Source organism: Salmo salar, chromosome 16 (genome assembly GCF_965601325.2).
Source record: "Salmo salar chromosome 16, fSalSal1, whole genome shotgun sequence".
Taxonomy (NCBI): Eukaryota; Metazoa; Chordata; class Actinopteri; order Salmoniformes; family Salmonidae; genus Salmo; species Salmo salar.
The window spans coordinates 74,218,339-74,245,000 of record NC_138306.1 but is presented as its reverse complement, the minus strand read 5'-3'; the positions used below and the strand labels follow the sequence as shown (position 1 = coordinate 74,245,000).

The 26,662-nt window shown below is 46.3% G+C and overlaps 1 protein-coding gene across 4 annotated transcripts in view; it reads left to right on the top strand.

Annotated features, from left to right (window-relative positions):
- fndc3ba (fibronectin type III domain containing 3Ba) overlaps nucleotides 1-25,497 on the top strand; it is a 117,254-nt gene extending 91,757 nt beyond the window's left edge. For all 4 annotated transcript variants that reach the window (XM_045697721.2, XM_045697723.2, XM_045697725.1 and 1 more), the window contains exons 23-27: nucleotides 17-288; nucleotides 5,558-5,794; nucleotides 17,241-17,407; nucleotides 19,173-19,300; nucleotides 20,208-25,497. In XM_045697721.2, coding sequence (XP_045553677.1) covers nucleotides 17-288; nucleotides 5,558-5,794; nucleotides 17,241-17,407; nucleotides 19,173-19,300; nucleotides 20,208-20,519 — 1,116 coding nt within the window. In that variant the 3' untranslated portion in view covers nucleotides 20,520-25,497. The remainder of the gene's footprint in view (nucleotides 1-16; nucleotides 289-5,557; nucleotides 5,795-17,240; nucleotides 17,408-19,172; nucleotides 19,301-20,207) is intronic.
- Nucleotides 25,498-26,662: the final 1,165 nt, after the last annotated feature.

Genomic DNA, 26,662 nt, shown 5'->3' with positions numbered 1-26,662 from the left:
CTCTCTACCTCTCCAGGCGGTGAACCAAGCGGGGGCGGGGCCTTACAGTGAACAGATGAGCTTCCAGACTCCAGCGACTAATCCCGACGCAGTCTCTTCTTTCTTCCTGCTTGACCAGCTCCAATCAGATCAGTCCCCCTCCACCTGCCTCTTCCTGAAGTGGGAGGAGCCTAACTGTAATGGGGCGGATATAACGTCTTACATCATCAGTCTGGACGATCAACTCATTACCGTGGAAACAGGAACCAGTCACCTGATCACTGACCTTCAGCCAGACAGCCAGTACAGGTACACACACTATTTCCAGTCCCAGCAGAATGTTCAGGGTTGTAATTGAGATTGTGTCTGAGATGTCCACTTAGCAGCACTATCAGCAGTAATCACACTGTTTGTTTCTAGGAATTAACAAAGGGACTTGTGTGATTGGTTATTGTTCTCAGTAAATGTTTGTGATTCTGTGAGACGAGTAAAGTGTGTGTCTATGGGTGTGTGTGGCTGTTCATGTTAGCAAGTGTTTGTAGATCTGTGTATGCATGCACGGATGTGTGTGTGTGTGTGTGTGTGTGTGTGTGTGTGTGTGTGTGCCTGTTATTGTCCATGTCACTGTTTTTCTTACATAATGAAGTTAGAACAACACTACTGACTGGGTCCCTCTTATGTATTTGTGTACATTTGCATGTGTATCCATCAATCGCTCCATCTGATTGGTAACAGTCCATTTCCCCTGGATACTGATTCCAACTCATATAAAGACACCCCATAGGGTGATCAGTGGAAAAACTCATTCTCTTTTTTATAGGAAAGTGTTTGTTCATCTCAGACATTGTTTTAGTGTTTCTGATTTAACAAGGATAAAACAAAGAGGACCAGAGGAAGGATAGATTTAATTATCTGATACTCAAAACTATTCTCATCTTCACCATCTAACCCTCCCTCCCTCTCTTTCTTTCTCTCCTCTGTCCTCTTCTCTCTCTCTTTCACTCCCCTGTCGTCCTCTCTCTCTCTCTCTCTCTCCACTATCCTCTTTCTCTCCCCTGTCGTCCTCTCTCTCTCTCTCTCTCTCCACTATCCTCTTTCACTCCCCTGTCGTTCTCTCTCTCTCTCTCTCTCTCTCTCCACTATCCTCTTTCTCTCCCCTGTCGTCCTCTCTCTCTCTCTCTCTCTCCACTATCCTCTTTCACTCCCCTGTCGTCCTCTCTCTCTCTCTCCACTATCCTCTTTCTCTCCCCTGTCGTCCTCTCTCTCTCTCTCTCTCTCCACTATCCTCTTTCTCTCCCCTGTCGTCCTCTCTCTCCTCTCTCTCCACTATCCTCTTTCACTCCCCTGTCGTCCTCTCTCTCTCTCTCTCTCTCTCCACTATCCTCTTTCACTCCCCTGTCGTCCTCTCTCTCTCTCTCTCTCTCTCTCCACTATCCTCTTTCACTCCCCTGTCGTCCTCTCTCTCTCTCTCTCCACTATCCTCTTTCTCTCCCCTGTCGTCCTCTCTCTCTCTCTCTCTCTCCACTATCCTCTTTCACTCCCCTGTCGTCCTCTCTCTCTCTCTCTCTCTCCACTATCCTCTTTCACTCCCCTGTCGTCCTCTCTCTCTCTCTCTCTCTCTCTCTCTCTCTCCACTATCCTCTTTCTCTCCCCTGTCGTCCTCTCTCTCTCTCTCTCTCTCCACTATCCTCTTTCTCTCCCCTGTCGTCCTCTCTCTCTCTCTCTCTCTCTCCACTATCCTCTTTCTCTCCCCTGTCGTCCTCTCTCTCTCTCTCTCTCTCCACTATCCTCTTTCTCTCCCCTGTCGTCCTCTCTCTCTCTCTCTCTCTCCACTATCCTCTTTCACTCCCCTGTCGTTCTCTCTCTCTCTCTCTCTCTCTCTCCACTATCCTCTTTCTCTCCCCTGTCGTCCTCTCTCTCTCTCTCTCTCTCCACTATCCTCTTTCTCTCCCCTGTCGTCCTCTCTCTCTCTCTCTCTCTCCACTATCCTCTTTCACTCCCCTGTCGTCCTCTCTCTCTCTCTCTCTCTCTCCACTATCCTCTTTCTCTCCCCTGTCGTCCTCTCTCTCTCTCTCTCCACTATCCTCTTTCACTCCCCTGTCGTCCTCTCTCTCTCTCTCTCTCTCTCCACTATCCTCTTTCACTCCCCTGTCGTCCTCTCTCTCTCTCTCTCTCTCTCCACTATCCTCTTTCACTCCCCTGTCGTCCTCTCTCTCTCTCTCTCTCCACTATCCTCTTTCTCTCCCCTGTCGTCCTCTCTTTCTCTCTCTCTCTCTCTCTCTCCACTATCCTCTTTCTCTCCCCTGTCGTCCTCTCTCTCTCTCTCTCTCTCCACTATCCTCTTTCACTCCCCTGTCGTCCTCTCTCTCTCTCTCTCTCTCCACTATCCTCTTTCTCTCCCCTGTCGTCCTCTCTCTCTCTCTCTCTCTCCACTATCCTCTTTCTCTCCCCTGTCGTCCTCTCTCTCTCTCTCTCTCTCTCCACTATCCTCTTTCTCTCCCCTGTCGTCCTCTCTCTCTCTCTCTCTCTCTCCACTATCCTCTTTCTCTCCCCTTTTCTCTTCTCTCTCGTCATCTTCCACACTTTCTGTCTTGTGGTTGAGTAACTACAACCTGTGTGTGGTGTGTGTGTGTGTGTGTGTGTGTGTGTGTGTGTGTGTGTGTGTGTGTGTGTGTGTGTGTGTGTGTGTGTGTGTGTGTGTTTGTGTGTGTAAGTCATCAAGGAAAGGTTACTGTCTGTAAATGTCAGACAGCAAAATAATTAAGGTAATGAGAGAGAGAGAGAGAGAGAGAGAGATCACAGTGGAAAAGTAAAGACAAAAGAGAGATTGTCCAGACAGAGAGAGAGAGTGAGGGAAAGGAAGTGAGATTGTCCAGAGAGAGAGAGGAGGGTTCCTGGAAAAGAAGACAGGACATTGGAGGGACTCTAGTAAACAACAGAAAATAGATGGAACAACAACACAGTAAGTCCAGACATATTATATTCCTGACATGTCATTCAGGACTGGCCATTACTATCCATAGAGGTTAAGGAACTGTAAGAACAGATCTGAGAACAGATCTAAGAAAAGAGCTAATACAGCGTTATAACTGTAATACACTGGATGAGATGACTCTAGATGATTGAGGTTGATGTGATTGTAAGAACAGATCTGAGATCAGATCTAATACAGCGTTATAACTGTAATACACTGGATGAGATGACGCTAGATGATTAAGGTTGATGTGATTGTAAGAACAGATCTGAGATCAGATCTAATACAGCGTTATAACTGTAATACACTGGATGAGATGACGCTAGATGATTGAGGTTGATGTGATTGTAAGAACAGATCTGAGATCAGATCTAATACAGCGTTATAACTGTAATACACTGGATGAGATGACTCTAGATGATTGAGGTTGATGTGATTGTAAGAACAGATCTGAGATCAGATCTAATACAGCGTTATAACTGTAATACACTGGATGAGATGACGCTAGATGATTGAGGTTGATGTGATTGTAAGAACAGATCTGATATCAGATCTACTACAGCGTTATAACTGTAATACACTGGATGAGATGACGCTAGATGATTGAGGTTGATGTGATTGTAAGAACAGATCTGAGATCAGATCTAATACAGCGTTATAACTGTAATACACTGGATGAGATGACTCTAGATGATTGAGGTTGATGTGATTGCTTTTCCTCTTTATATTCCTCTCTATTCCAAGTTATTCCATAGGGATGATGTTGAAAGGCATGACTAGGGTTGCAAAATTCCCTGGTTTTCCATCCTGTTGGAGCATTCCGGATTTCTTGCTTATTCCCCCCTGATTCTAGGAATCCTCCAACCGGGATTTTAGGAAAACCAGGGAATTTATTGAAAGTTTGCGGAATTTTGCAAGGCGTGACTTGTTTTCGGGAACAGAAAATATCAGTCAGGAGAGACTGGGTTAGATGCATGCCGGCTAGGTGAGGTTAGGGGGTCAGTCAGGAGAGACTGGGTTTGATGCATGCCGGCTAGGTGAGGTTAGGGGTCAGTCAGGAGAGACTGGGTTAGATGCATGCCGGCTAGGTGAGGTTAGGGGACAGTCAGGAGAGACTGGGTTAGATGCATGCCGGCTAGGTGAGGTTAGGGGTCAGTCAGGAGAGACTGGGTTAGATGCATGCCGGCTAGGTGAGGTTAGGGGTCAGTCAGGAGAGACTGGGTTAGATGCATGCCGGCTAGGTGAGGTTAGGGGTCAGTCAGGAGAGACTGGGTTAGATGCATGCCGGCTAGGTGAGGTTAGGGGTCAGTCAGGAGAGACTGGGTTAGATGCATGCCGGCTAGGTGAGGTTAGGGGACAGTCAGGAGAGACTGGGTTAGATGCATGCCGGCTAGGTGAGGTTAGGGGTCAGTCAGGAGAGACTGGGTTAGATGCATGCCGGCTAGGTGAGGTTAGGGGTCAGTCAGGAGAGACTGGGTTAGATGCATGCCGGCTAGGTGAGGTTAGGGGACAGTCAGGAGAGACTGGGTTAGATGCATGCTGGCTAGGTGAGGTTAGGGGTCAGTCAGGAGAGACTGGGTTAGATGCATGCCGGCTAGGTGAGGTTAGGGGACAGTCAGGAGAGACTGGGTTAGATGCATGCCGGCTAGGTGAGGTTAGGGGTCAGTCAGGAGAGACTGGGTTAGATGCATGCCGGCTAGGTGAGGTTAGGGGACAGTCAGGAGAGACTGGGTTAGATGCATGCCGGCTAGGTGAGGTTAGGGGACAGTCAGGAGAGACTGGGTTAGATGCATGCCGGCTAGGTGAGGTTAGGGGTCAGTCAGGAGAGACTGGGTTAGATGCATGCCGGCTAGGTGAGGTTAGAGGTCAGTCAGGAGAGACTGGGTTAGATGCATGCCGGCTAGGTGAGGTTAGGGGTCAGTCAGGAGAGACTGGGTTAGATGCATGCCGGCTAGGTGAGGTTAGGGGTCAGTCAGGAGAGACTGGGTTAGATGCATGCCGGCTAGGTGAGGTTAGGGGTCAGTCAGGAGAGACTGGGTTAGATGCATGCCGGCTAGGTGAGGTTAGGGGTCAGTCAGGAGAGACTGGGTTAGATGCATGCCGGCTAGGTGAGGTTAGGGGTCAGTCAGGAGAGACTGGGTTAGATGCATGCCGGCTAGGTGAGGTTAGGGGTCAGTCAGGAGAGACTGGGTTAGATGCATGCCGGCTAGGTGAGGTTAGGGGTCAGTCATGACTCAGTGGACAGAGGAAACATCCATCATTATAACGCCTCTAATGCTGCCTCTCCTCTGCTGTTAACCAGCATTAGTACTCAGACACACAGACCATACAGTTCTGTAGATATGTACTGGGGTAATAATGTTATATGATGTACTGTTTGATCTTTAGTTTTATGTGTGATGGAAGTGCGTTTGGACCCCAGGAAGAATAGCTGCTGCAGGAACTAATGGGGATCCCACACACACACACACACACACACACACACACACACACACACACACACACACACACACACACACACACACACACACACAAACTGGTTATGGACAAACTAACTTTCACACACTCAATCTATCCTAACCCCTCTCTCTCTTTCTCTCTCAGTGTGCGGATCCAAGCGGTGAATGTGATTGGCTGTGGCCCGTTGAGCCCACCCCTGGTGGCTAGGACACGCCCCCTCCCTCCGGCTCCTCCTCCTTTGGAATGTTCGGCTGCCGGCCCCCAGAGCCTGAAACTGAAGTGGGGGGAGAACGCTGCAAACACACACACACACACACACACCCGCGCTCTGCTCTCCAATGACATGTTCTACACACTACAGATGGAAGATAAGAACCACAGGTAGAGTATAGAGCACACACACACACACACACACACACACACACACACACACACACACACACACACACACACACACACACACACACACACACACACACACACACACACACACACACACACACAGCTACTACACTCCAATGGTTCCAATGGCTCAATGTTATGTACTTTCTAGATAAAAGCATCTGTTATATGACCATATCACAGTTCTACTGAAGGAAAATACTTCAAACGCATTGTGTGAGTGAGTGAGTGAGTGAGTGAGTGAGTGAGTGAGTGAGTGAGTGAGTGAGTGAGTGAGTGAGTGAGTGAGTGAGTGAGTGAGTGAGTGAGTGAGTGAGTGAGTGAGTGAGTGAGTGAGTGAGTGAGTGAGTGAGTGAGTGAGTGAGTGAGTGCGTGCGTGCGTGCGTGCGTGCGTGGGGTGGGGAGATAGGTAGAGGAAACAACAGTAACCAGTAGATCTAGGGAGAACTCAAGATGAGAACGTCTAGACTACAGAAGTAATTAGAACCATGAACTGGTCAACCATGCTGTCCATTAGAGAACAGACTGAAGGAGGGAGAGAAATAAATAGAGAGGTAGGGAGAAAGAGAAATGGAAGGGAGGGAAGGGGGAGCAAGGGAAGGAGGGAAAGTGGAGGGAGGTTGGAGCGATGGAAGGAGGGAGGGTGAAGGGAAGGAGGGAGGGTGAAGGGAAGGAAGGAGGGAGGTTGAAGGGAAGGAGGGAGGTAATACAGGATAAGTGAGAGAATTAGAGAGACTGTTTGTCTGCCGAGCAGTGCCATGGGTGATGGGTATGCTTGGCATCCCTAGCCACAGCCACATTACAACATGGATAACTGGTGTGGTTGGCATCCTGGCATCTTGGCATCCCTAGCCGCAGCCACATTACGACATGGATAACTGGTGTGGTTGGCATCCTGGCATCTTGGCATCCCTAGCCACAGCCACATTACGACATGGATAACTGGTGTGGTTGGCATCCTGGCATCTTGGCATCCCTAGCCACAGTCACATTACGACATGGATAACTGGTGTGGTTGGCATCCTGGCATCTTGGCATCCCTAGCCACAGTCACATTACGACATGGATAACTGGTGTGGTTGGCATCTTGGCATCCCTAGCCACAGCCACATTACGACATGGATAACTGGTGTGGTTGGCATCTTGGCATCCCTAGCCACAGCCACATTACAACATGGATAACTGGTGTGGTTGGCATCTTGGCATCCCTAGCCACAGCCACATTACGACATGGATAACTGGTGTGGTTGGCATCTTGGCATCCCTAGCCACAGCCACATTACGACATGGATAACTGGTGTGGTTGGCATCCTGGCATCTTGGCATCCCTAGCCACAGCCACATTACGACATGGATAACTGGTGTGGTTGGCATCTTGGCATCCCTAGCCACAGCCACATTACGACATGGATAACTGGTGTGGTTGGCATCTTGGCATCCCTAGCCACAGCCACATTACGACATGGATAACTGGTGTGGTTGGCATCTTGGCATCCCTAGCCACAGCCACATTACAACATGGATAACTGGTGTGGTTGGCATCTTGGCATCCCTAGCCACAGCCACATTACAACATGGATAACTGATGTGGTTGGTATCTTGGCATCCCTAGCCACAGTCACATTACAACATGGATAACTGGTGTGGTTGGCATCTTGGCATCCCTAGCCACAGCAACATTACGACATGGATAACTGGTGTGGTTGGCATCCTGGCATCTTGGCATCCCTAGCCGCAGCCACATTACGACATGGATAACTGGTGTGGTTGGCATCCTGGCATCTTGGCATCCCTAGCCACAGCCACATTACGACATGGATAACTGGTGTGGTTGGCATCTTGGCATCCCTAGCCACAGCCACATTACAACATGGATAACTGGTGTGGTTGGCATCTTGGCATCCCTAGCCACAGCCACATTACAACATGGATAACTGGTGTGGTTGGCATCTTGGCATCCCTAGCCACAGCCAGAGGGTAGTGTCCTAACTGATGGGGCGGTAATTAACTGACTGTCCAGTATGACCCCCACAATGCCAACATACACACCCTTCTATTCTAGCAGAGCTGAACTGCTTTCACAGCTTGTTGAGTATATACCCCTCCCTCTCTCCTCTCCTCTCTCCTTTCTCCTCCTTCATACCCATACATTCACCCCCCGCCAGACAGCTCTTATTGAATTACATACTGGACGCCTATTGGGCCCTGAAATATTGCTGGTCACGTGACAAAGGAGATGATTGTGGACGACAGGAAAAAGAGGACTGAGCATACCCCCTTTCTCATCGACGGGGCTGTAGTGGAGCAGGTTGAGAGCTTCAAGTTCCTTGGTGTCCACATCACCAACAAACTAACATGGTCCAAACACACCAAGACAGTCGTGAAGAGGGCATGACAAAACCTATTCCCCCTCAGGAGACTGAAAAGATTTGACATGGGTCCTCAGATCCTCAAAAGGTTCTACATCTGCACCATCGAGCGCATCCTGACTGGTTGCATCACCGCCTGGTATGGCAACTGCTCGGCCTCCGACCGCAAGGTACTACAGAGGGTAGTGCAATCGGCCCAGTACATCAATGGGGCCAAGCTTCCTGCCATCCAGGACCTCTATACCAGGCGGTGTCAGAGGAAGGCCCTAAAAATTGTCAAAGACTCCAGTCACCTTAGTCATAGACTGTTCTTTCTGCTACCACACGGCAAGCGGTACCAAGAGGCTTCTAAACAGCTTCTACCCCCAAGCCATAAGACTGCTGAACATCTAGTCAAATGGCTACCCAGACTATTCACATTGCCCCACCCCACCCCCCTCCCCTCTCCACACCACTGCCACTCTCTGTTATCATCTATGCATAGTCACTTTAATGAACTCTACCTACATGTACATACTACCTTAACTAACCGGTGCCCCCGCACATTGACTCTGTACCGGCACCCCCCTGTATATATAATTTTTTACTGCTGCTCTTTAATTACTTGTTACTTTTATCTCTTATTCTTATCCGTATTTGTTGAAACTGCCCTGTTGGTTAAGGGCTCGTAAGTGAGCATTTCACTGTAAGGTTGTATTCGGCGCATGTGACTAATACAATTTGATTTGATTTGATTTTGACCTGCCCAGGAAAAACTCAGGGTTCTAGTTACAAGCTGACCTTGTCTTGAGCCCAGGAAAACCTCAGGGTTCTAGTTACAAGCTGACCTTGTCTTGTGGTCAGGAAAAACTCCTGTCCCTATTGATATATGCACCATATTGCCTACTCCTGTAGACCCATTTCCTGGGCGCGTCATCCAAAGTCGCATGCGCAGTTCTCAATCAAAAAAATCGGTTTGTTTACACGGAAGTAAATACGATCACGTCCGACTTCAGACGCAGCTCATGCAAGTTAGCAAACACATAATCAGACGGTTATCGTCTACCACATCGCAGATATCATCGGAGGATTGATTACCTAGCAAGCCAGCGAGGCAAGGGAAAACATCCCAAAGAGATCTTGTTGAACACAGCCATAGCCATCAGACTGGTGTGTTGTCATTGTCATCAGTCACTCAGCTGGGTTTGTCCAGGTCCTGACGTCCGTGCATAGCTATCTGCTACAGGGATTGTTGTTGCGAGTGTGCGCGCATCACTCCAACGTGACATCTGCTTGTATTCACCAAGCCTTAATAGGAAACTAAATGCAGGCTAGAACTGCGTCTCAAATGGCACCCTATTCCCTTTATAGTGCACTACTTCTGACCAGGGCCCATAGGGGCCTAGCAAAGTGCCCTAAAACAAGTCTGTAATGCATTTAATGGATCCGTGTGATTCCTGACACATTTCAGACTGTGATGAATATTAAGAACATTTCATTATGAGGAGTTTAGCTGCATTTAGCAGTCTATCTCTCTACCCCCATCTCTCTCCCCCTCTACCTCCTCTCTATCTCTCTCCCCCTCTACCTCCTCTCTATCTCTCTCCCCCTCTACCTCCTCTCTATCTCTCTCCCCCTCTACCTCCTCTCTATCTCTCTCCCACTCTACCTCCTCTCTACCCCCTCTCGCTCACCCTCTACCTCCTCTCTATCTCTCTCCCCCTCTACCTCCTCTCTATCTCTCTCCCCCTCTACCTCCTCTCTACCCCCCCTCTCTCTCCCACTCTACCTCCTCTCTATCTCTCTTCCACTCTACCTCCTCTCTACCCCCCTCTCTCTCACCCTCTACCTCCTCTCTATCTCTCTCCCCCTCTACCTCCTCTCTATCTCTCTCCCACTCTACCTCCTCTCTACCCCCTCTCACTCACCCTCTACCTCCTCTCTATCTCTCTCCCCCTCTACCTCCTCTCTATCTCTCTCCCCCTCTACCTCCTCTCTACCCCCCCCCCCCTCTCTCCCACTCTACCTCCTCTCTATCTCTCTTCCACTCTACCTCCTCTCTACCCCCCTCTCTCTCACCCTCTACCTCCTCTCTATCTCTCTCCCACTCTACCTCCTCTCTACCCCCCTCTCTCTCACCCTCTACCTCCTCTCTATCTCTCTCCCCCTCTACCTCCTCTCTATCTCTCTCCCTCCCCCTCTACCTCCTCTCTATCTCTCTCCCCCTCTACCTCCTCTCTACCCCCCTCTCTCTCACCCGCTACCTCCTCTCTATCGCTCTCCCACTCTACCTCCTCTCTACCCCCTCTCTCTCACCCTCTACCTCCTCTCCATCTCTCTCCCCCTCTACCTCCTCTCTACCCCCTCTCTCTCACCCTCTACCTCCTCTCTATCTCTCTCCCCCTCTACCTACTCTCTACCCCCTCTCTCTCTCACCCTCTACCTCCTCTCTATCTCTCTCCCCCTCTACCTCCTCTCTACACCCCTCTCTCTCCCCCTCTACCTCCTCTCTCTCTCTATCCCCCCTCTCTAGCTCTCTCCCCCTCCCCCCTCTACGTCCTATCTATCCCCCCTCTATCTCTCTCCCCCTCTACCTCCTCTCTATCCCCCCTCTCTATCTCTCTCTCCCTCCCCCCCTACCTCCTCTCTCTCTCCCCCTCTCCCTCCTCTATCTCTCTCCCCCCTCCCTCCTCTCTATCCCCATCCCTCTTTCTATCTATCTCTCTCCCCTCCCCCCTACCTCCTCTCTCTCTCTCTCTCTCTCTCTCTCTCTCTCTCTCTCTCTCTCTCCCCCTCTCCCTCCTCTCTATCTCTCTCCCCCTCCCCCCTACCTCCTCTCTATCCCCCCCTCTCTCTCTCTCCCCCTCTCCCTCCTCTCTATCCCCCATCCCTCTCTCTATCTATCTCTCTCTCTGCATGTGTCTCTGCAGGGTAGAAAGGGGATCATCAGATCTATATGGACTTAACTGGCAGTAACTGGCAGTATTGGAGACCCCCCTCTCCTCTACTCTCCTCGTATTTTCCCAGTCCCTCTTTTCCCCTGCCGCTCCTGAACAGACAGCATTAGGGCTGAATTACCTGGAATCTCTGTAATTGACAGATTGCTATGGTAACCAGATACACAGACACTATGAGAGAGAGAGGGAGAGAGAGAGAGAGAGAGAACAGTATTATTGGCAGTAAACAAAAACATATCAAATGACCAAACAGCAAATATTGTTTTCATTTCTACAATGACCTTCTCAAACTCATGTGGTGTCTCGACACCTGTCTGTCTGTCTGTCTGTCTGTCTGTCTGTCTGTCTGTCTGTCTGTCTGTCTGTCTGTCTGTCTGTCTGTCTGTCTGTCTGTCTGTCTGTCTGTCTGTCCCCTCCTCTCTCTCTCTGTAAGATGTCCTAGCCGTGTCTGAATCCTGGCTTAGGAAGGCCACCAAAAACCCTGAAATGTACATCCCTAACTATAACAAGATAGAACTGCCAAAGGGGGCGGAGTTGCAATCTACTGCATAGATAGCCTGCAGAGTTCTGTCTTACTATCCAGGTCTGTACCCAAACAATTCGAGCTTCTACTTTTAAAAATCCACCTTTCCAGAAACAAGTCTCTCACCATTGCCGCTTGCTATAGACCACCCTCTGCCCCCAGCTGTGCCCTGGACACCATATGTGAATTGATTGCCCCTCATCTATCTTCAGAGCTCGTGCTGCTAGGTGACCTAAACTGGGACATGCTTAACACCCCGGCCACCCTACAATCTAAGCTTGATGCCCTCAATCTCACACAAATTCTCAATGAACCTACCAGGTACAACCCCAAATCTGTAACACGGGCACCCTCATAGATAACATCCTAACCAACTTGCCCTCCAAATACACCTCTGCTGTCTTCAACCAGGATCTCAGCGATCACTGCCTTATTGCCTGCATCCATAATGGGTCTGCGGTCAAACGACCACCCCTCATCACTGTCAAACGCGCCCTAAAACACTTCAGCGAGCAGGCCTTTCTAATCGACCTGGCGCGGGTATCCTGGAATGACATTGACCTCATCCCGTTAGTAGATGATGCCTGGTTATTCTTTAAAAGTGCCTTCCTCACCATGTTAAATAAGCATGCCCCACTCAAAAAATGTAGAACTAGGAATAGATATAGCCCTTGGTTCACTCCAGACCTGACTGCCCTTAACCAGCACAAAAACATCCTATGGCATACTGCATTAGCATCGAATAGCCCCCGCGATATACAACTTTTCAGGGAAGTTAGGAACCAATATACACAGGCAGTTAGGAAAGCAAAAGCTAGCATTTACAAACAGAAATGTGCATCCTGTAGCACAAACTCAAAAAAGTTCTGGGACACTGTAAAGTACATGGAGAATAAGAGTACGTCCTCCCAGCTGCCCACTGCTCTGAGGCTAGGAAACACTGTCACCACTGATAAATCCACTATAATTGAGAATTTCAATAAGCATTTTTCTACGGCTGGCCATGATTTCCACCTGGCTACCCCTCCCCCTGTCAACAGCCCTGCACCCCCCACAGCAACTCGCCCAAGCCTTCCCCATTTCTCCTCCTCCCAAATCCAGTCAGCTGATGTTCTGAAAGAGCTGCAAAATCTGAAAGTTATCTGCTGAAATTGTTGCAACCCCTATTACAGCCTGTTCAACCTCTCTTTCGTATTGTCTGAGATTCCCAAAGATTGGAAAGCTTCCGCGGTCATCCCCCTCTTCAAAGGGGGAGACACTCTAGACCCAAACTGCTACAGACCTATATCTTTCCTACCCTGTCTTTCTAAGGTCTTCGAAAGCCATGTTCCCGACCATTTCGAATCCCACCGTACCTTCTCCGCTATGCAATCTGGTTTCAGAGCTGGTCATGGGTGCACCTCAGCCACGCTCAAGGTCCTAAACGACATCATAACCGCCATCGATAAGAGACATTACTGCGCAGCCGTATTCATCGACCTGGCCAAGGCTTTCGACTCTGTCAATCACCACATTCTTATTGGCAGACTCGACAGCCTTGGTTTCTCAAATGATTGCCTCGCCTGGTTTACCAACTACTTCTCTGATAGAGTTCAGTGTGTCAAATCGGAGGGCCTGTTGTCCGGACCTCTGGCAGTCTCTATGGAGGAACCACAGGGTTCAATTCTCGGGCCGACTCTCTTCTCTGTATACATCAATGATGTCGCTCTTGCTGCTGGTGATTATCTGATCCACCTCTACACAGACGACACCATTCTGTATACTTCTGGCCCTTCTTTGGACACTTTGTTAACTAACCTCCAGACGAGCTTCAATGCCATACAACTCTCTTTCCATGGCCTCCAACTGCTCTTAAATGCAAGTAAAACTAAATGCATGCTCTTTAACCGATCGCTGCCCGCACTTGCCCGCCCATCCAGCATCACTACTCTGGACGGTTCCGACTTAGAATATGTGGACAACTACAAATACCTAGGTACCTAGTTAGACTGTAAACGCTCCTTCGAGACTCACATTAAGCATCTCCAATCCAAATTTAAATCTAGAATCGGCTTCCTATTTCGCAACAAAGCCTCCTTCACTCATGCTGCCAAACATACCCTCGTAAAACTGACCATCCTACCGATCCTTGACTTCGGTGATGTCATTTACAAAATAGCCTCCAACACTCTACTCAACAAATTGTATGCAGTCTATCACAGTGCCATCCGTTTTGTCACCAAAGCCCCATATACTACCCACCACTGCGACCTGTACGCTCTCGTTGGCTGGCCCGCGCTTCATACTCTTCGCCAAGCCCACTGGCTCCAGGTCATCTACAAGTCTTTGCTAGGTAATGCCATGCCTTATCTCAGCTCACTGGTCACCATAGCAACACCCACCCGTAGCACGCGCTCCAGCAGGTATATTTCACTGGTCATCCCCAAAGCCTATTCCTACTTTAGCTCCATTTCCTTCTAGTTCTCTGCTGCCAATGACTGGAACAAACTGCAAAAATCACTGAAGCTGGAGACTCATATCTCCCTCACTAACTTTAAGCACCAGCTGTCAGAGCAGCTCACAGATTACTGTACCTGTACAAAGCCCATCTGTAAATAGCCCATCCAACTACCTCATCCCCATACTGTATTTATTTATCTTGCTCCTTTGTACCCCAGTATCTCTACTTGCACATTCATCTTCCGCACATCTTTCACTCCAGTGTTTAATTGCTATATTGTAATTACTTTGCCACCATGGCTTATTTATTGCCTTACCTCCCTTATCCTACCTTATTTGCACACATTGTATATAGACTCTTTCTACTGTATTATTGACTGTATGTTTGTTTATTCCATGTGTAACTCTGTGTTGTTGTATGTGTCGAACTGCTTTGCTTTGTCTTGGCCAGGTCGCAGTTGTAAATGAGGACTTGTTCTCAACTATCCTACCTGGTTAAATAAAGGTGAAATAAAATAAATGAAGATGCAGTGAAAGAAGTACACCCCCACCTCTGTCTCCCCCTCTCTCTTCTTATCGTCATGTTTCCAGACCTGTCTCTCGCTGCTTTTATTTTTGTCCATTTGAAGCTCGGAGCGTGTAGCCTCCCTTCCTCCTACATACACACAGAGAGAGAGAGAGTTGTTCTGCCTTTTGTAGCCCATCATAGCTGGTGCTGGTGTTTTGTTAGGCTTTTGATGGGGGTGTACCTGCTATGTAATGTTCTCAGAGTGTGTGTTGTGTACCTGCTATGTAATGTTCTCAGAGTGTGTGTTGTGTACCTGCTGTGTAATGTTCTCAGAGTGTGTGTTGTGTACCTGCTATGTAATGTTCTCAGAGTGTGTGTTGTGTACCTGCTGTGTAATTTTCTCAGAGTGTGTGTTGTGTACCTGCTGTGTAATGTTCTCAGTGTGTGTTGTGTACCTGCTGTGTAATGTTCTGTGTGTGTTGTGTACCTGCTGTGTAATGTTCTCAGAGTGTGTGTTGTGTATCTACTATGTAATGTTCTCAGAGTGTGTGTTGTGTACCTGCTGTGTAATGTTCTCAGAGTGTGTGTTGTGTACCTGCTGTGTAATGTTCTCAGTGTGTGTTGTGTACCTGCTGTGTAATGTTCTCAGAGTGTGTGTTGTGAACCTGCTGTGTAATGTTCTCAGAGTGTGTGTTGTGTACCTGCTATGTAATGTTCTCAGAGTGTGTGTTGTGTACCTGCTGTGTAATGTTCTCAGAGTGTGTGTTGTGTACCTGCTGTGTAATGTTCTCAGTGTGTGTTGTGTACCTGCTGTGTAATGTTCTGTGTGTGTTGTGTACCTGCTGTGTAATGTTCTCAGAGTGTGTGTTGTGTATCTACTATGTAATGTTCTCAGAGTGTGTGTGGTGTATCTGCTATGTAATGTTCTCAGAGTGTTTGTTGTGTACCTGCTATGTAATGTTCTCAGAGTGTGTGTTGTGTACCTGCTGTGTAATGTTCTCAGAGTGTGTGTTGTGTATCTGCTGTGTAATGTTCTCAGAGTGTGTGTTGTGTATCTGCTGTGTAATGTTCTCAGAGTGTGTGTTGTGTACCTGCTGTGTAATGTTCTCAGAGTGTGTGTTGTGTACCTGCTGTGTAATGTTCTCAGAGTGTGTGTTGTGTATCTGCTGTGTAATGTTCTCAGAGTGTGTGTTGTGTACCTGCTGTGTAATGTTCTGTGTGTGTTGTGTACCTGCTGTGTAATGTTCTCAGAGTGTGTGTTGTGTATCTGCTGTGTAATGTTCTCAGAGTGTGTGTTGTGTACCTGCTGTGTAATGTTCTGTGTGTGTTGTGTACCTGCTGTGTAATGTTCTCAGAGTGTGTGTTGTGTACCTGCTGTGTAATGTTCTCAGAGTGTGTGTTGTGTACCTGCTGTGTAATGTTCTCAGAGTGTGTGTTGTGTACCTGCTGTGTAATGTTCTCAGAGTGTGTGTTGTGTACCTGCTGTGTAATGTTCTCAGAGTGTGTGTTGTGTACCTGCTGTGTAATGTTCTCAGAGTGTGTGTTGTGTACCTGCTGTGTAATGTTCTCAGAGTGTGTGTTGTGTACCTGCTGTGTAATGTTCTCAGAGTGTGTGTTGTGTATCTGCTGTGTAATGTTCTCAGAGTGTGTGTTGTGTACCTGCTGTGTAATGTTCTCAGAGTGTGTGTTGTGTATCTGCTGTGTAATGTTCTCAGAGTGTGTGTTGTGTACCTGCTGTGTAATGTTCTCAGAGTGTGTGTTGTGTACCTGCTATGTAATGTTCTCAGAGTGTGTGTTGTGTACCTGCTGTGTAATGTTCTCAGAGTGTGTGTTGTGTACCTGCTGTGTAATGTTCTCAGAGTGTGTGTTGTTTATTTCAGGCTAAGTGGTGTGTTAATTGTTAGACCCTGGTTGTGCCAAACTGCCTTGCCAAAACTACCCTGGGTCATAACTCATCATTTACACACACACACACACACACACACACACACACACACACACACACACACGGTCTGCCAGCACTGATGATTATGGAAATGTCCTGAGAGTAAAAACAGAATGTTTCGTTGGGCAGAGATGGACTTGTCCTGTTTACCGGATTAACTGGTCCCACTGCATATATGCAATAAAGAGAACATAACAACAGTTGAAATACCCTAAAAGAAGTGTGTGTGCGTGTGCGCATCACTCCCCTACCATACAGGCTTCAGGTGAAGTTATGTCTGTCACTATCAGACGCTTAGCGGAAGCTCTCTATCTCTCTCATTCTCTCTATCCCTCCCTCCCTCCTTACCCATCTACCTCTTTATCTCTTTCCACTGCCTTCTCTCTTTATGAGAGCCTGCTTTCATCATTTTATTGGACTCCTTATTGTTCTCTCTCTTTCTCTCTTCCTCTGTCTCTATTGCGCTTTCTTTTTCTTTCTTTCTTTCTTTCTTTCTCTCTTTCTTTCTTTCTTTCTTTCTTTCTTTCTCTCTCTCTTTCTTTCTTTCTTTCTTTCTTTCTTTCTCTCTCTCTCTCTTTCTTTCTTTCTTTCTTTCTTTCTCTCTCTCTCTCTTTCTCTCTTTCTTTCTTTCTTTCTTTCTTTCTTTCTTTCTTTCTTTCTCTTCCTCTCTCTCTCCTAACCTCTCAACCTTGTCTTTCTGTCCAGGTTTGTGTGTATCTACAGAGGTCCCAGTCATACTTACAAGGTGCAGCGCCTGACAGAGTCCACCAGTTACCGGTTCAGGATCCAGGCATGTAGTGACGCAGGGGAGGGACCCTTCTCAGACACGCATACCTTCTCTACCACCAAGACTGTACCCTCCGCACTCAAAGGTAAGGGTGTGTGTCTGTCTGACGGTGCGTGGGTTTCCGTCACAGGAGGCTGCTGAGGGGAGGACGGCTCATAATAATGGCTGGAATGGAGTGAGAGGAATGATATATCAACCACATGGAAACCATGTGTTTGATGTGTTTGATACCATTCCATTTATTCCGATGCAACCACTACTAAACTCGGCAAAAAAAGAAACGTCCCTTTTTCAGGACCCTGTCTTTCAAAGATAATTAGTAAAAATCCAGATAACTTCACAGATCTTCATTGTAAAGGGTTTTAACACGGTTTCCCATGCTTGTTCAATTAACATAAACAATTAATGAACATGCACCTGTGGAACGGTCGTTAAGACACTAACAGCTTACAGACGGTAGGCAATTAAGGTCACAGTTATGAAAACTTAGGACACTAAAGAGGCCTTTCTACTGACTCTACTGACCAAAAGAAAGATGCCCAGGGTCCCTGCTCATCTGCATGAACGTGCCTTAGGCATGCTGCAAGGATGCATGAGGACTGCAGATGTGGCCAGGGCAATAAATTGCAATGTCTGTACTGTGAGACGCCTAAGACAGCTCTATAGGGAGACAGGACGGACAGCAGATCGCCCTCGCAGTGGCAGACCACGTGTAACAACACCTGCACAGGATCGGTACATCCGAACATCACACCTGTGGGACAGGTACAGGATGGCAACAACAACTGCCCGAGTTACACCAGGAACGCACAATCCCTCCATCAGTGCTCAGACTGTCCGCAATAGGCTGAGAGAGGCTGGACTGAGGGCTTGTAGGCCTGTTGTAAGGCAGGTCCTCACCAGAAATCACCGGCAACAACGTCGCTTATGGGCACAAACCCACCATCGCTGGACCAGACAGGACTGGCAAAAAGTGCTCTTCACTGACGAGTCGCGGTTTTGTCTCACCAAGAGTGATGGTTGGATTCGCGTTTATCATCAAAGGGATGAGCGTTACACCGAGTCCTGTACTCTGGAGCGGGATCGATTTGGAGGTGGAGGGTCCGTCATGGTCTGGGGCGGTGTGTCACAGCATCATCGGACTGAGCTTGTTGTCAGTGCAGGCAATCTCAACGCTGTGCGTTACAGGAAAGACATCCTCCTCCCTCATGTGGTACCCTTCCTGCAGGCTCATCCTGACATGACCCTCCAGCATGACAATGCCACCAGCCATACTGCTCGTTCTGTGCGTGATTTCCTGCAAGATAGGAATGTCAGTGTTCTGTCATGGCCAGCGAAGAGCCTGGATCTCAATCCCATTGAGCACGTCTGGGACCTGTTGGATCGGAGGGTGAGGGCTAGGGCCATTCCCCCCAGAAATGTCTGGGAACTTGCAGGTACCTTGGTGGAAGAGTGGGGTAACATCTCTCAGCAAGAACTGGCAAATCTGGTGCAGTCCATGAGGAGGAGATGCACTGCAGTACTTAATGCAGCTGGTGGCCACACCAGATACTGACTGTTACTTTTGATTTTGACCCCCCCCTTTGTTCAGGGACACATTATTCAATTTCTGTTAGTCACATGTCTGTGGAACTTGTTCAGTTTATGTTTCAGTTGTTGAATCTTGTTATGTTCATACAGATATTTACACATGTTAAGTTTGCTGAAAATAAACGCAGTTGACAGTGAGAGGATGTTTCTTTTTTTGCTGAGTTTATGAGTCATCCTCCCAAATGAAGGTGTCATCAGCCGCCTGTGGTTTCCGTGTGTTTATGACATTGTTTGTGACAATGTGTCCTGTCTGCCTACAGCTCCCAGAGTGCACCAGCTGGAAGGGAATGTGTGTGAGGTCACCTGGGAGACCATTCCACCAATGAGAGGCGACCGTGTCAACTACATCCTGCAGGTGCTGGTTGGACGAGAGTCAGAGTACAAACAGGTAACACACACACACACACACACACACACACACACACACACACACAATTCATGTGAGGATAGCTGTATAGAAACATTTGGGTTGAATGCATTCAGTTATGCAACTGACTAGCTATCCCGTTTCCCTTGTCTTCCATGTACTCTTTCATGTACTGTGGTGACAGCAGAGTTAGGTGAAGGCAGTGTTAATGACTATTACAGCTCCGAGACCACTGACATTTAACAGTGTTTGCTGCCAATGGAACTTTATGGAAACTCAATATGGTTGTCAATATACACACACACACAATCACACTTGCCCTTTTGGCAGTCGAACAGCTCTTCAGGCGAATGAGTATTGAAAAGCACATTAAAAAACACACACGCAGACACACACATATCTGATGTGTTAGTGAAGAGTTTTGTGGTACTTATCTCCAGTTAAGTTTTGTTCTTATTGATCTAGCGAGCAGTTGGAGGCAGAAGACGTGTGTGTGTGTGTGTGTGTGTGTGTGTGTGTGTGTGTGTGTGTGTGTGTGTGTGTGTGTGTGTGTGTGTGTGTGTGTGTGTGTGTGTGTGTGTGTGTGTGTGTGTGTGTGTGTGTGTGTGTGTGTGTGTGTGTGTGTGTGTGTCCTAAGTGGTTCTTGAGGTAGTTAAATCCCTTATGTACAGAGGCAGTGTTGATAATGTTAACCAGAAAATAGCTTCTGTAGCCTCTTTCATGCACTGATTGGATTTCACTAATGTACAATAGCAGCAGGGGGACTGTTAAGAGTCAATACTAACACACACACACACACTCTGAGCATTAATCTGTTTGGTCTGAATCAATTTGTTGTTGTTGATGAGGTCACAAAGTACTTTCTAAATCAACGTTCTCTCTTTCTCTCTTTCTTTCTTTCTCTTTCTCTCTCTCACTCTCTCTCCAGGTGTTTAAGGGAGAAGAGAGTGCCTTCCAAATCACCGGGCTCCAAGGCAACACCGACTACCGTTTCCGTGTGTGCGCCTGCCGCCGTTGCCAGGATACCAACCAGGAACTCTGTGGCCCTCTAAGCCCCTCCTCCCTGTTCACCCTGCGTCGTCAGGAGCAACAGTGCCTGGGGGAGACAAGCGCCGTGGAGACTGTGAAAGGGGCGGGGATAATATCCAGCGATGAGCGCTTTGCGGCGGTCGTGGTGTGTGTGTTTGCCGGTGTCTCCATCCTCATGGCCTGTCTGCTACAATACTTCTTCATGAAGTGAGGGAATGAATCGGCAACAGGATAGAAAAGAGAAAACAAAGCGATAGCGAAAGAAAACGAGCATCTACTAAGGAAAGGAAAGAAAACAAACACTTGAGAATCAAGTGCAGGATAGAAAGAGAAATAAAACGAGAGAGGAAACGGACTTCAAACGAAACAGACCTGAGCTGTACCTCAGTTATTCTACCGCGACGTTGTAGTCCACATATCTCTCCTCTCCTCTCTCCTCTTTCCCTCTCGCTCGCTCGCTTTCTCTGTTTCTCTTGTCATTGTTAGTTTGGTCTCTCTATCTTATGTAATGGATGTATTTTGGAGGGAAGCTGTTCGTGGCCAAAACACACAAACTGATAACCAAGCATTAGCCAGCCAGGAGCCCAGCGAAGCTCCTCAATGACCCTGCATGACATTATTTTGTATCTTTTTAAACCTAATAGACAAAGTGTATTTTTCTTCATATTTCTTTACGGTCAATTCCTTACTTTACTGTGTCTGTGTCTTATTTGCGCTGTTCGCTGCAGTCTTTTGTAGTTTTTTTCCGTTATGCCATTTTGAAATGTAGTTCTAAAGCTTTAGCCATGTATCCATCAATATCTGTTACCTTGTCTATTATAGGCCAAATCATGCAATCTTGACGCACAGATGCACACACAGACACAGACACACAGAAACACATACACACACAGGCACACATGCAGATGCACAGCGAGACAAACACACACACATGCACAGAGAGACAGAAACACACTCACTCAGATGCCTTCTCTTCTGTCTTCTTTACTCAGCTACCAAAGCGATGCCATTGTTAAAAAATGCTGCTATCCTGTTTCGTTATATCTAAGAAAGAATGGATTTAGTTACCTAATATATACAATCTATATCAAATATATCTATGATAGATCTACCTATCTATATCTGTAGGGGCGATGCTATGATGTAATATAAGAAGTGTAGAGGTCTGAATGACAGAGAGAAAGAGGAGGGATCCAGGTAGATGTTGCCTTTTAACCACAGATCTAGGACCAGCTTTCTCTCCCCTGAAGCTAACCTAAACCATTGGGAGTGGGAAATGCAAAGCTGACTTTAGATCAGTTTAGGGCAAGGTTGTAAAACCAGGCTCCTGGAGGGCCACACACCTGGCCATATCTAGCCAATCAGCAACACCAGTTGATCAATTTAGTTTGAGGTTGATAAAAACATGATGACACTTTGACCTGTGAGAACTGGACCTGACACCCCTGGTCTAGGGATAACCTGGTATATTCCAGTGGGAGTGGTTTAGTGAATTATAATATGTATTCTAGGTGCTCATCTGCAGATCTGAGGTCAGTTCAGTAGGCAGTCCCCACTGTCGAATGTAGAGGTTACTGAAGTAACCTTTTATCCACCCCCCGCCCCCACTCAACCCTCATACCTATTCATACCCTTCTTTTTTCTCTGCCCCTCTCTCTTTTTCTATCCCTCCGCCATTCTCAGTACGTCTCCCTTCCCTCCCTCATTCCTAACCTCCCTCCCTCTCCCTCTCTCCATCTCTCTAATTAATGCTGTAATCATCCCACTCTCTCTCTCTAAGCTGTGCTTCGCTCCTACTCGTCAGTTAGCAGAGCCTTTAACTGCTCCAACACCTTTGCCAAAGTCGACGGGAAAGTTACGCTACAATTTCTCTATTGGTTTCTATACCTTTATTTATATACAATAGAATATTTGCATACAGTACTTTACAAGCCAATTACAGTGCAATCTTTTCAGTTATTTATTGTTTAAAAAATTAAAATTAAGAGACAAATGTAAGTGTAGTTATAAATGTACTAATTAGTTTTTTTCTCTCGTAGCATGTTATATTGTTATTATGATCATTTTTCCTGTTTTTTTTGTATTTTATTGGATGTTATTTTAGATGTTTGATTTAAGGCCAGCATTTCGTACTCTCAGTAGCCAATTACATATCTCATTTATTCTCTTACAGTTGTTGGGAAAACCTGTAGTTGTTTCATTATTCTGTATGCCGGCGTCAGTGCCGTTTTAACATGTTAACCAAATGTCTGCCCTTGTCCTGTCCTCTCTGACACACAGAACTGGCTCTTATCCATAACCACGTGACCATCACGTCATAACACCAATAATAATAGCTTTAGAATTGTTATGGAGGTCATGATTTCACGGTTATGACCAGCCTGTGTGGTTTTCTGTATGCATTAAGAGATGTAGCAAACCGTTAGCCAGGTTATATTGGTATAGATTTTAGACAGCTGGAGCGAACACACAAAGTGTCTTCAGAAACGTTCCATTTCCTGATATTGAGGTTATGCTGGCGTCTGTATTAGGATTTAAGCAGAAGCACGACGTACCGTACAGCTCTGAGGGGGCACTGGTGGTTTAATAATGTACACTCTTAGAGAAAAGGGTTCCAAAAGGGTTCTTCGGCTGTCGCCATAGGAGAACCCTTTTGGGTTCCACGTCGAACCCTCCAATGGGGACAGTCGAAGAACCCTTTCATGCTCGAGGTAGCACCTTTTTTTTCCAGAGAGTGTATGAAGGTACACTGATGGTTAAATAAGGTATGAAGGTACTCTTTTAAGTTACTGTAACCAGTGCTTGAAGAGGACGGCAGAAGGTGGTGGTACTGACCTTAATTCTACCGTTTGAGGAGGTATTCTATAAGAGTTGCCATTATTCAGACGGTATGACGAGACTTGAAGACTCAGGTTAGCTCTGCATGGCTAATGCCCTAGGCTTTAGTTCCAGGGGTTAACACAGTCTCGGGACGCCGTACAGTGCCCCCTCAGTGCCCCCTGTGAAGGTGCGTGGTGTCTTGGGGAGTCAGAAAAATAGTTGCCTTAATTTGTCGTTTATACTGCCTAATGTTATAGATTAAGACGTGTTTGATATCATATCTGTTTGGATTATTTCTGCCAAAGTCGAGGCTTGTTGTCATGCTATTTTACTTTGCGTGTGTGTGTGACACACACACACACACACACACACACGTTCCTTTCAACGTTATCTTCGTTCTAAAGGGTTCCTTGATGTTCCCTCTGTGACCACACAGCATTATTATTACTGTCACATTATTATCCTCTTAAAAAAGAAAGACAACTTGATCTGTGATTTACGCTTCTTTCATATTTTTAGTATTTTTATTTTTATGTTTATTTTTTTGGGAAAGCTAAATGTATTAAATGTTCCATTGTTAAATATACTACCCCTTTATTGAGTCTTAACACGCTGATTTCACACTGAAAAAGGTCAAAAGACTACAACAATCAAATCAGGATTTCAGTCAGACCGATGAGGATGATTATGATGAGGAATACTTTTCCAAGCTTGTCGTCATATAAAGAGCCTTCGTGATTATTTTCTGTCCAGTATTTTGCTTAGAATTGATAGTCAGTGCAGAGTTATTACACGTATAGAGATGTAGTATTGACGCTAAAATTAGGCAAGCACAACTAACAGATTATATGAAGCACTTTTAAAGCGGTAGACCCTTAGCCCACAGGATAACTATCTATCCTGTGAGAACCATGATGCTTTTCATCAGACAGCTTGTTGTTTTGATACCAGACAGACAGCTGTTACATTGGCATTACTATGTCGCCTGCAGTTTTGACTACGTCATTGTTGTGACTTGAGTCGTTTGGCACTGTTGGGTCATTTGGTGTTGCTGTGTCATACAGCGTTACTATGTCATCTGACGTGACTTTGTCATGTTGTGTCCGTCTGTCCTGTTCACCTGTCTCAGTTAGAAAGAAGACTGTTGATATGTCCTGTTGTGTTAAATCTCCCCCAAGCCTTTTACAGCCAAATCATTCCCGAAGTTGTGTTAAATCTCCCCCAAGCCTTTTACAGCCAAATCATTCCCGAAGTTGTGTTAAATCTCCCCCAAGCCTTTTACAGCCAAATCATTCCCGAAGTTGTGTTAAATCTCCCCCAAGCCTTTTACAGCCAAATCATTCCCGAAGTTGTGTTAAATCTCCCCCAAGCCTTTTACAGCCAAATCATTCCCGAAGTTGTGTTAAATCTCCCCCAAGCCTTTTACAGCCAAATCATTCCCGAAGTTGTGTTAAATCTTCCACAAGCCTTTTACAGCCAAGTAATTCCTGACATTGTGTTAAATCTGCCCCAAGCCTTTTACAGCCAAGTCATTCCTCATGCCTAGGAACAGGAGTTTTCCTTAACCATGTGAATTGACCAGGATGGTTAGGACACATGGTCACGAAATACTCCTGTCCATACTCCCTAATAATGCCTAATGTTATAGGCTAAGGTTAGGATAATGGTAGGCCAATGTTAGGCCTGTGATATCACCAATGTTGACCCAATGTTCCCTAAAGGTTTTTGGCTAATATTCTCTCAAGCCTTTGGCTAGTGTTTTTCCAGGGCTTGGACCAGTGGCTACTTGTCTGTGTGAGCAGGGTACACCCTGTAAGATTTGTATTTAGGCAAATCTTTAGACCCTTCTGGCCCTGCTGATCTAGTGGGTCCTGAACAAAACAGATACTTCTGCCCAGCAACCCAGCATCTGTGCCTTCTGATTGGTAACTTTTTTTTTTGTCAGATTAATACAAATTAAAAAATGAAACGGAAAATATGGATTTATACGGATTTTGAATATGAGAGATTGGAGATTGAATGGGTAACAGTCCCAGATTAATGTATGAAGACTTGTATGTATTAAACATTTTTTTATTAGTCTGAAACAAAAACAAAACAACAACATATTTGTACCTCACACTTATCAAAACAAACATTCCAATGTTGTCATGGGCTACGATTTGAAAGAAAAAAAGAAAATCATACATTTCTACTACTTTGTATTGTAAATGTTAGACTATTTCATATGCATTATATAAAATAAACCGCCATATCAATTTTAATGTATAGATTTTGCAAATACTACCCTCTGTATGTAAGACCTAACTGTATCGGTAGCCTGTGTTATATAATATATTTATGCCCAATAAATGTTAAATTTTTTCTGACCTTGACTGAAATCTCTTGTTTTGTGTGTCATAGTTTATTGTTTGATTTCCTATTCATACATTGGTTATGTGATATGCTTTGTGGTAGTAGGTAGTCTATATAAAGGTTAGAGAGGTGGACTAGGTTTGCTTGTTCAAATCCCGGGCAATTAAAAAGTGAATTAGCAACCGCAGGGCTGCTGGTTAGATCCCAAGTGCCATTTCTTGCAGTTGGTCCCTTTGCAAGGCAGCAGAACTGCTCTAGGGGCCCAGCACTGGGACTGACCTTGTGCCTGTCAATGTGTGTGTGATGCGGGTGAGTGCTTCCTTGCGTGCTGTGTGTGCATGGAGGAAAGTGTCTGTGATGAGATAGTCAGGCAGTCAGACTCAACAGGGGACTGGTATTTATCACCGTCGTCACAACACTGTCTCAATAAGGAATAAGAGAAAAACATTATAGAAGATAACTTTATTGTCCATTGTCCACAGGGAACCACAAATGTGTCCATTCCCCATCAGGGACACACTCTGAGAGGTTGGAGCACCGGGTCAGCCACAGTACGGCACCCCTGGAGCAATTTAGCTCAAAGGCACACTGGTGTCTTCAATGTTCATTTGAATTCATGTCCCATGTAACGTCGATGTGAGTTCATATCTGACTGAGAGCTAGAGGACATTTACCCGAGGTTTGGTTTATCTGTAGATAGACGTATCAGATATATACTCTTTATAGTAAACAATAAACAATGGGCTCGCTCCAACATAATTCTTCTCCTAATAAAAAAGGTTGGATGCGGTATCGTAATAAATTTAACCAATAAAGAGTTAACTAGACAGGAATCCATGTGGAATAGTGTAATTTGGCTCTGGTCACTGTAGTGCACGATATACAGTGCCTTTGGAAAGTATTCAGACCGCTTGACTTTTTCCACATTTTGTTACGTTACAGCCTTATTCTAAAATGGATTAAATAAATAGAAAATCCTCAGCAATCTACACACAAAACCCCATAATGACAAAGCGAAAACAGGTTTTTAAAAATGTTTGCTAATTTATTATATATAAAAAACTGAAATACCTTATTTACTTAAGTACGAAGACCTTTTGCTATGATACTTGAAATTGAGCTCAGGTGCATCAGGTTTCCATTGATCATCCTTGAGATGTTTCTACAACTTGATTGGAG